Source organism: Carlito syrichta, unplaced genomic scaffold (genome assembly GCF_000164805.1).
Source record: "Carlito syrichta isolate Samal-C Ts95f unplaced genomic scaffold, Tarsius_syrichta-2.0.1 Scaffold126411, whole genome shotgun sequence".
Classification (NCBI taxonomy): domain Eukaryota; kingdom Metazoa; phylum Chordata; class Mammalia; order Primates; family Tarsiidae; genus Carlito; species Carlito syrichta.
Window position 1 is genome coordinate 53,014 of NW_007070507.1, and position 9,834 is coordinate 62,847.

Sequence of the window (9,834 nt, forward strand, 5' to 3'; positions counted from 1 at the left end):
CTTTTCCCCACCCCTGAATTCTCTGCCCCCCTCCCCCTCTGCCTCGGGCACACACCCTGCCCAGGTGCTGGGCTTCAACGCCCGACAGCGGAAGGCCTTCCTGAACGCCATCATGCGCTGGGGCATGCCCCCCCAGGACGCCTTCAACTCCCACTGGCTGGTGCGGGACCTTCGTGGGAAGAGTGAAAAGGAGTTTAGGTAAAGGGGTGGAGGTGGCGGCCCAAGGTGTGGCCCCCTGCCCTGCTTTCCGCGGCCTAAGGGAATCCGGAGAGGTCATTGCTGCTGGGTCTTTGCGCGGCCGGGGTCCCGCTGGCCAGCAGGGCCAGTTGGCAGAAAACACTGACCAGCCCCTCTGCCCAAACCAGCTGGCGATGATGTCTGCGAGGAAACCGGAATCACCCAGGGCGAGGGCTGTCCTGGGAGGTCCCCACCAGAGAGGCCCCCTGTCCTGTCCTGGGGCCTGGCAGGCCTGCTTGGGAGGTGGGCAGTGGTCGGCGATTTCAGCCAGGATGTCCCTCTGGGGGTCCTGCCAGCCCCCCACTCCCTGAGCCCCAGTCCCGCCCACCCCAGAGCCTATGTGTCCCTCTTCATGCGACACCTGTGTGAGCCGGGGGCGGACGGCGCAGAGACCTTCGCGGATGGTGTTCCCCGGGAAGGCTTGTCCAGGCAGCACGTGCTCACCCGCATCGGGGTCATGTCGCTAGTTAGGAAGAAGGTGGGTGAGTAACCCTCTGCAGGGCCCTTCCTGGCGGCTGCCCAGGGCGTGGCACTGCCCGTGTGGGGTCGGCAGTCTGAGGGCAAGTGCCTGGCTCTGGCCACACGGCGGCCCAGGGGTGAGCCCGGCTGGAGGGACGGACTCAGAAAGCCTTTCTGGGTGAGGGGCCTGGGGGGTGAAGACCGAGGTGGTGGGTCAGGGGCAGAGAACACACAGGAGACCGGGGCAGGGACTGGCAGGGGAACTTTCAGTCAGCCTTGGGTGGGGGCATCGGTCACCCAAGCCTGTGACGCCCCCAATCCCGTTGGCTGTCCTGAGGCCCTTAGAGCTGAGCTGTATGCCCTGTCTCCTTCCCTCCCGCTGCCTCAGGTTCAGGAGTTTGAGCACGTCAACGGGAAGTACAGCACCCCGGACTTGATCCCCGAGGGGCCCGAGGGCAAGAAGCCAGGCGAGGCCATCTCCTCGGACCCCAACACACCAGTGCCCGCCAGCCCCGCCCACCTGCCGCCAGTCCCACTGGGCCTGCCAGGTCTGGGATCCAGCCGGGCTGGGTACCTGTGTCACGGGAGTTGGCAAGAACACTAGCCCCGAGACCTCTGCACACCCCGTAAAAGATGCCTCCCTTCCCTCGAAGCTTCTGTCTGCTGAAGTGCTGCTCTCCAGAGAGTTTTTCTTTTTTTTGTGCGTTTTTTGAGTCAGAGTCTCGCTGTTGCCCAGGCTGGAACGCAGACACCAGGCTGGAATGCAATGGCGATCCTTCCACCTCAGACTTCCAAGTAACTGGAACTACAGGCTCATGCCACCACACCTGGCTAATTTATTGATTTGTTGTAGAGATGAGGTCTCACCAAGTTGCCCAGGCTGGTCTCGAACACCTAGGCTCAGGCAGTCTTCTCACCTCTGCTTCCCAAAGTGCCGGGATTATAGGCTGGAGCCACCATGCCCGGCGCAGTTTTTCTTTTTAATAACGTTTTTGAGATATAATTCACATGCGTCCTACAAAATTTCACTCTTTTAAAAAGTGTACCATCCAGTCCTTTCTAGTATGTTCACAGGGTTGTGCAACCAGCACCACTGTCTAATGCCAGAATATTTTTATCCCCTGCAAAAAAAAACCCACCCCCACTGGCAGTACCCCTCCCTCTCCCAGGCCTGGGCAACCATGAATCTGCTTTCTGTCTCTAAGGGTTTCCCTGTTCTGGAAATTTCATAGGAGGGAAGTCATGCAACCTGTGGTCTTCTGTGTCTGGCTTCTTACACATAGCAAGATGTTTCAGAGCTCGTCTGTGTTGTAGCATGTGTGAGGTCTTCATTCTCTCGGGGCTGAGTAGCATTTCATTGTACATATTTACTGTGTTTTGCTTATCTGTCAATCTGTTGATGGACTTTGGATTTTGGGTTGCTTCTACTTTTCAGCTATCGTGAATAATGCTGCTGTGAACATTCTTTTTGCATTTTTGTGTGGACATTGGCTTTCTTTTTTTGAGTTGGAGTACAGTGGCATGCTCGCGGCCACTGCAGCCTCAACCTGCTAGGCTCAGGCAATCCTTCTGCCTCAGCCTTCCAAGTAGCTGGAACCACATGCACGCCACCATGCCTAGCTAATTTTTTGATTTATTGTAGAGATGAGGTCTCATCAGTTTGCTCAGGCTGGTCTCGAACCCCTGGCCTCAGGCAATTCTCTCATCTCCACCTCCCACAGTACTGGGATTAAAGGGGTGAGCCACCATGCCCAGCTAGGTGTCTTTTTAATCTAACGACCTCTGTTCCTTAGGGGTAGATACCTAGTAGTAGGATTGCTGGATCAAATGGTAGATCTGCTTTTAGTTCTTTGAGAACTCTCCATACCAATTTCCATAGAGGGTGGACTAATTTACACTCCCACCCTTTTTACCACCCTTAGCCCATTTGTAATTGGGTTTTTTCTTTCCAAGTGTCTTTTTGGTGATCCAGGTATTTGATTGGGCAGAGTGTCCTCCTTCACTCTGTTGGGCCTCACAGGCCTGGGGCAGACATATCTATCCCCCAGGTAGGGCCCTGACAGCCTCAGCACCTCCAAGCATAAGAGTGCCCTTTAGTCCGGTGCAGTGGCTCACACCTGTAATCCCAGTACTTTGGGAGGCTGAAGCGGGAGGACTGCTTGAACCCAGGAGCTTGAGATCAGCCTGGGCAACATGGCGAAACCTCGTCTCTACAAAAAAATTAACTGGGCATGGTGGCATGTGCCTGTGGTCCCAGCTCCTTGGGAGGCTAAGGTGGGAGGATCACCGGAGCCCGGAAGGTTGAGGCTGTGGTGAGCCATGATTGTGCCACTGCACTCGTCTGGGCACCAGAGTGAGACGCCCAACTCAAAAACAGAGTATCCTTTGGAGATGGACACATCTGGGTTTGCTTCCTGGCTCTGTCCTGCACCCCATGTATGTCCTTGGGTGAGTTTTGTGGCCTCCATTTTCCCATCTGGGAGGTGGGCTGTGATAGCACCTACCTCTCGGGGCTTCTCAGAGCCCAGGAAGTCCCCAGGTCTGTGCAGTGTGTTAGGAACTCCTGACTCAGCAGGGAGGTGACCCACAACCTGTCCTGAGGCACATGGCCAGGCATTTGCCTGAAAGCTGGGGCCAAAACCAGGTGTTGTGGCTGCCGTTCGGGCCTCTATCACCCCCCCTCCTTATTCCGGTGGGCAGCCTCCACTGCATACACCCCAACCCTGGACAGCCCCTTGCTTTGGTCTCACTGGCTCTAAGTTCCCACAAGATCACTTGAGTCGTAGGCCTGGCCTGGGCTCTCTGGTTTACCCTGGGATCCTGCCCATCCCTCCTGGAAGGTGCCTACCCCTGAGGGCGGCCCTCCTGAAGGTCAGTCCCCTCCCGCCACCCCACTTCCTGCCCTGTCCCCTTCCCCGCCTGAGCTCACTTGTCTCATCTCTTTCCCTTGGTCTTTAGACAAAATGGAAACCCAGCTAGGTTACTTGGATGAGAAGGACCCGGGGCTGCAGAGGCCAAAGAAGGCCCTGGAAATCCAGGTATGGAGGTTGTGGGTGTGGAGGTCCGTGGTGGGTGTGGGCTGGAGGCTGGGTCTGGGGTCCTTCTCTGGTCCTGCACGGCCAGGTGGAACCCAAGCCTTCTAGCCTCCGAGTTCCCGTCTGGGAGTCTGGGGGAGCAGGCTGGGAGCACGTGGTGGGAGCTGGGCTAGTGGGGCCCTGACCCAGTGCGCGTTTCCTGCCCTCCATTCCTCGTGGGGCCCCAAGCCCTGCAGCTCCCCTGGTGGATCTTCCTTAGGCCCTGCCCCCTGCCCTGGACAGAGTGGAGGATGAGGACAAGCACGAGAGCTCGATTGGCAAGGATCGAGCCCGAGAGGAGCGGGCAGAGGAGACTGAGAGGGCCCAGCCCTCCCCGGAGCAGCTGCTGAAAGGTAGGGGCTTCCCTGGACCCTGTGCTGCGCCTGGGCTCAGAGGGCTGGGTCAGAGATGGGCAGGTGGGCTCACTTCACTCTGTTTTCCCTGGCTGAGTGGTAGACCCCGTCCCAACTCTGCAGGCCCCAGCATGGGGGGAAGGCAGGGGCCACAACACACAGTACCATATAGGATTGGGGGTTGTTGGGCTACCTTTTTATCTGAGTTGGGGTCTCCCTCTGTCACTCAGGCTGGAGTGCAGTGGCACACTTACGGTCCACTGCAGCCTCAACCTCCTGGGCTCAGGCAATCCTCTGGTCTTAGCCTCCCGAGTAGTTGAGTCTATAGGTGTGTGCCACTACACCCAGCTAATTATTTTATTTTTTGTAGAGATGATGTCTCGCTATGCTGCCCAGGCTAGTTTTGAACTCCTCCTGGGCTCAAGCAATCCTCTCTTTCTTTGGTCTCCCAAAGTGCTGGGGTTACAGATGTGAGCCACTGTGACCAGCCTGGGCTACTTTTTTTTTTTTCAGTCTCATTCTGTCGCCCAGGCTGGAGTGCAGTGGCACACTCATAGCCACCGCAGCCTTGATCTGCTGGGCTCAGGTGATCCTTCTGTCTCAGCCTTTCAAGTAGTTGAAACCACAGGTACATGCCGCAACCCCCGGCTAAGTTTTCGATTTATTGTAGAGACGAGGTCTCGACAAGTTGCCCAGGCTAGTCTCAAATCCCCGGGCTCAGACAATCCTCTTGCCTCTGCCTCCCAAAGTGCTGGGGTTACAGGCATGAACCATTGTACTTGGCTGGGCTATTTTTTTTATTAGTAATTTCCAACCTATACCTTGTGGTCTGAAAACGCGAGTCTGTGTGATGCTGTTGAAACCTGCTCTTTGGCTGGAGGTGGTCAGGTTTTTTAAATGCTGTGTGCTGGAAGGATGTCTGTTCTCTCATTGCTGGGTGTGAGGTACTAAACATATGAATTAGATCATTAGATGATGCTTGTTAATTATGTTAAGTTTGTTCTATTCTTACTAGTATTCGGTTTGCTTTTTGATCAGTTTCTGAGAGACCTGTATTAGAATCTCTGATTATGGTTGAGGATTCATCTCTTTCTCCTTGTCATGCCAGGGTTTGCGTCGTATCATTTGAGACTGGCTTGTCAGCGCATATTTATTTCGATTATTAATATTTTTCTGGTGAAGTATGCATTTAATTCTGTAATTATCCTCTTCCCCTTCTTTAAACTTTTGCCTGGAAGTTTATTTTGGCTGATTTGCTTGATCTTACTTTGTTTAGTGTGTTTTTGGTTTATCTTTTTCTGTCCCTGTTTTTTAAAAAAAATATACTAGCTTCATTGTGATATATCACACGTCATACAGTTCATCCACTTAGCATATACCATTTACCGGTTTTTAGTATATTTGGAAAGTTGTGCAGTCATCACCTTTGTCAAATTCCAGAACATTTTCTTTTCGTTGTTTTTTTTTTTAACTGCTCCAGTCAACGGAAGGGAAACTTTATTGAGGTCCTAGGACCAAGGGCCAGGGCAGGAGGCTGCCTTGTGGGAGGAGCCAGTGAGGGCCTTATTTGACTTGCTTCCTGGGGCGCAGGTTGTCAACATGCCCCCTCTTCTTTTCACGGCAGTTGATGGCATGGGGGCGGAGGGAAGGCTTGAGTATGCTGCCTTGCAGGCGCAGCACCAGGTGCAGGGTGGACTTTCTCTGGATGTTGGAACCTGAGAGAGTGTAACCATATTCCAGCTGTTTGCCTGCAAATATCAGATGCTGCTCGTTGGGTGAGATGCCCTCCCTGTCTTGGATTTTAACTTTGACATTCTTGATAGTGTCACTGGGCTCCACCTCAAGGATGATAGTCTTGCCTGTGAGGGTCTTCACGAAGATCTGCATTCTTGCGTCTGCGCGACGGTCGCCGCCACCGACCAGCCTGGCTGCTTTGTTGAAGAGAAAGTGCTGCCAGGAGCAGTGGCTCAAGCCTGTAATCCCTGCACTTTGAGAAGCAGAGGCTAGAGGATTGCCTAAGCTCAGGGGTTTGAGACTAGCCTGAGCTACATGGCGAGACCTCTTCTCTACAATAAATAGATGACAAATTAGCTGGGCGTGGTGGCATATGCCTGTGGTTCCAGCTCCTTGGAAGGCTGAGGTGGAAGGATCACCTGAGCCCCACAGATCAAGGCTGTACTGACTGTGAGCATGCCACTGCACTCCAGCCTGGGTGGCAGAGTGAGACTCCGACTCAAAAAAAAAGAGCTAATTCCAGAACATTGTCATGCTCCAAAAAGAAACTCTACAGCCATTAGCAATCACTTCCCGTTTTCTGATCCCTGCAACCCCTAGCAAGCAGTCACTCATGTAGACCTGTCTGCATGGATTTGCCTGTTCTGGATGTCTCACATCAATGGAATTATCTTGCTTCTTTCACCTAGCATAATGTTTTTATTTCTATCTATCTATCATTTTGTAGTGAGGTTCTCACTCTGTTCCCCAGGCTAGAATGTAGTGGCACCGTCATGGCTCACTGCATCCTCCAACTCCTGGGCTCAATGAGCTCTCCTTCCACCTCAGCTTCCTGAGTAACTAAGTCTACAGGTGCACACGGGCCACTGTGCTCTGCTAATTTTTATTTCATTTTTCACTTTTTGTAGAGACGAGGTCTCACCACATTGTCCAGGCTGGTCTCGAACTCCTGGGCTCAGGCAATCCTCCTGCCTCAGCTTCCCAAAGTGCTCAGATTACAGGTGTGAACCACTGTACTGACCTCAATGTTTTTAGAGTTCCTCCATGCCACAGAATGTATTCATACTTCATTCCTTTTTATGGCCAAATAATGTTGTGTTGTATGGATCTACAATTTTTTTAATTCACTCATAACTGGTGAATTTGAGGTTGTTTCTACTTTTTGGTGGTTGTATATGGATTCTTTTGTGAACATTTGTGTACACATTTCTGTATGGATATAGGTTTTTCGTTTTCTTGGGTATGTACCTAGGAGCAGAATTGCTGGATCGTATGGTAACTCTGACATTTGAAGGAACTGCCAAATTGTTTTCCATATGCCCTACACCAGTTTACAGTCCCACCATGAATGAGGGTTCTAGTTTCTCCATATCTTTGCAGCACTTGTTATTATCTGTCTTTCTGATGGGTGAGAAATGGTACCTCATTGTGATTTTGATTTATATTTCCTTTGTGCATAAAGATGTTAAGTATCTTTTCATATGCTTTAACTCATTTGTGTATATTTTTTGGAGAAATGTCTTTTCAGAGCCTTTATTCACTTTTTTAAAAAAATTGTTTTTTGAGTCAGAGTCTCACTCTGTCACCCAGGCTGAAGTGCAGTGGCACACCCAGGCTGAAGTGCAGTGCTATCGCATCCTTGACTAACTGGACTCAGGCAATCCTTACACCTCAATCATCCAAGCAGCTGGGACTATAGCCACCGCACCTGAGTAATTTTTTAAAATTTATTGTAGAGATGAGGTCTTACCACGTTGCCGAGGCTGGACTCAAACTCTTGGACTCAGGCAATCCTCCTGCCTCAGCCTCCTAAAATGCTGGGATTATAGGCATAGGTTACCATGCTTGCCCTTTGTTCATTTTTAAATTTGGTTACTGTCTATTACTGAGTTGTAAGAGTTCTTTTTACTTTTTTACATTGTTTTGGAGATGAGGTTTTGCTATGTTGCCCAGACTGGCTTTGAAGTCTTGGGCTTAGGTGATTCTCTCACCTTAGCCTCCCAGGTAGCTAGGACTACAGGCACGCACCATTGTGCCTGGCTTGTAAGAGCTTTTTATAGATACATGCTGTTTATAAGATATGTGATTTGCAAATATTGCCCCCTGTATCTTTACTTTTAATCTCCCTGTGTAGTTATATTTTAGATATATCTTTGTAAATAGTGTATAGAGGATTTATTATTTTAAATCTAATCATAGGGTCTCTATCTTTTAGCTGGCAAGTTTAATCTCTTTATATTTATTGTAATAACTTGTTATTTGGATGAATTTTTGCTGTCTTGTGCTTTACATTTCTTTTTTCTTTTTTTTTCCTCCTTTCTGCCATCTCTTGGATTGACCAAATTTTCTTTATAGGAGCCTGCTTTTCTTTTCTTTTCTTTTTTTTTTTTTTTTGAGTTGGAGTCTCACTGTTACCCAGACTGGAGTGCAGGGGCATGCTCCCGACCACCACAGCCTTGACCTGCTGGGCTCTGGTGATCCTTCCACCTCAGCCTTCCAAGTAGCTGGAACTGCAGGCATGCGCTATCACGCCCAGCTCATTTTAGATTTATTGTAGAGATGAGGCCTTGCCAAGTTGCCTGAGTGGGTCTTGAACCCGAGGGCTCAGGCAGTCAATCCACTCGCCTCGGCCTCCCAAAGTGCTGGGATTACAGGCTGAACCACCAAGCCTGGCCTGTAGCCCCTTTTTCCTCCCAACTTATTTTGTTCCCTTAAATTTTTACTGTGTGTACCTCTGAGTGACATGAGGACTGTGGACGCTTTAGTATAATTCACTTCCCTTTCATCTGCTGAGTTGCTGTTGGCCAGTATTTTAGGGTCAACTTGTTTTTTTACTTCCCCAGATTTGTTGTTATGCTTATTTCTAAATCTTTAATCCTCTTTTAGATCTTTTCTTACTGTTTTTGTGTTTGCTTATTTGTTCATCATTGCTTCATTCAAAGTCCTTCTTCCCAAAGTACACCTTTTAATGATGCTTTCAGTGAATTTCTGGGAAGGATACATTCTCTTATTGTTATTTTTCCTCTACTCTTGAATAATAGTAAAATTTCAGATAGGGTAGGAATTTTCCCTTGGCACCTTGAAGACAATATTTCTTTTTGTTTGTTTGCTTTTTTTGAGTTGGAGCCTCACTCTGTCACCCAGGCTGGAGGGCAGTGGCACGCTCCCGGCCACCGCAGCCTCGACCTGCTGGGCTCCGGCGATCCTTCCGCCTCAGCCTTCCAAGCAGCTGGAACTACAGGTGTGCACTACCACACTTGGCTAATTTTTTATTTATTGTAGCAACAAGGTCTCACCAAGTTGCCATGCTGGTCTCAAACCCTTGGACTCAGGCAATCCACTCGCCTTGGCTTTCCAAAGTGCTGGGATTACAGGCTGAGCCACTGAGCCCGGCCTCACTGAGATTCTTAAAGCTGAAAATTCATGACCATCAATTGTGGGAAAATGCTGTTATTCCCTCTTTGGATATTGTCTTTTCTCCTATTATGTTTATTTTCTCCCTCCGGAATTTCCTATTACTCATTGCCGAGTGTCAGTTGCTGTCCCAGGGACTGGTGACACGAGCGAGGAACCCAGACAGCTGAAAGCTCCATTTCATGGAGTTTGTATTCTAGCGAGGAACACAGGCAATCAGCAGTAAACAGAAACGTGTCGTTCAGCAGCAAATGCCACATGCTGGGAAGGAGAAGAAAGCAGAGCATGAGGTCAGCACGAGATCTCTCCCTGTCTCTGCCAGGCTTTTTGAGTAATCCTGAGCTAGCTTCCATTTCCATTTTTCTTTATACAGCTGTTTTTTTCACCCTCCCATTTGCATTATTTTGTATGACTGTGTCACAAATGAGACTTAGTGGCTTAAAAACAACACTGGTGCCGGCTCGGGCTCAGGCTCGGTGGCTCAGCCTGTCATCCCGCACTTTGGGAGGCTGAGTGAGTGGATTGCCTGAGCCCGCGGGTTGGAGACCCACCTGGGCAACTTG

At 50.2% G+C, this 9,834-nt stretch overlaps 2 protein-coding genes across 2 annotated transcripts in view; one reads left to right on the forward strand and one right to left on the reverse strand.

Moving 5' to 3' along the window:
- Window positions 1-9,834, forward strand: part of CHD5 (chromodomain helicase DNA binding protein 5) — a 59,187-nt gene that overhangs the window by 42,546 nt on the left and 6,807 nt on the right. The window contains exons 28-32 of the mRNA XM_021707791.1: window positions 65-198; window positions 571-715; window positions 1,085-1,244; window positions 3,655-3,734; window positions 3,991-4,123. Coding sequence (XP_021563466.1) covers window positions 65-198; window positions 571-715; window positions 1,085-1,244; window positions 3,655-3,734; window positions 3,991-4,123 — 652 coding nt within the window. The remainder of the gene's footprint in view (window positions 1-64; window positions 199-570; window positions 716-1,084; window positions 1,245-3,654; window positions 3,735-3,990; window positions 4,124-9,834) is intronic.
- Window positions 5,687-6,019, reverse strand: LOC110594692 (ubiquitin-like). Its single transcript, XM_021707792.1, has one exon. It carries the CDS (start codon window positions 6,008-6,010, stop codon window positions 5,687-5,689), a length of 324 nt encoding a protein of 107 aa, XP_021563467.1. The 5' UTR covers window positions 6,011-6,019.

Bases quoted from the DNA above. Each gene is read 5' to 3' on its own strand.
- LOC110594692 (XM_021707792.1), bottom strand. From the start codon at position 6,010: ATGCAGATCTTCGTGAAGACCCTCACAGGCAAGACTATCATCCTTGAG.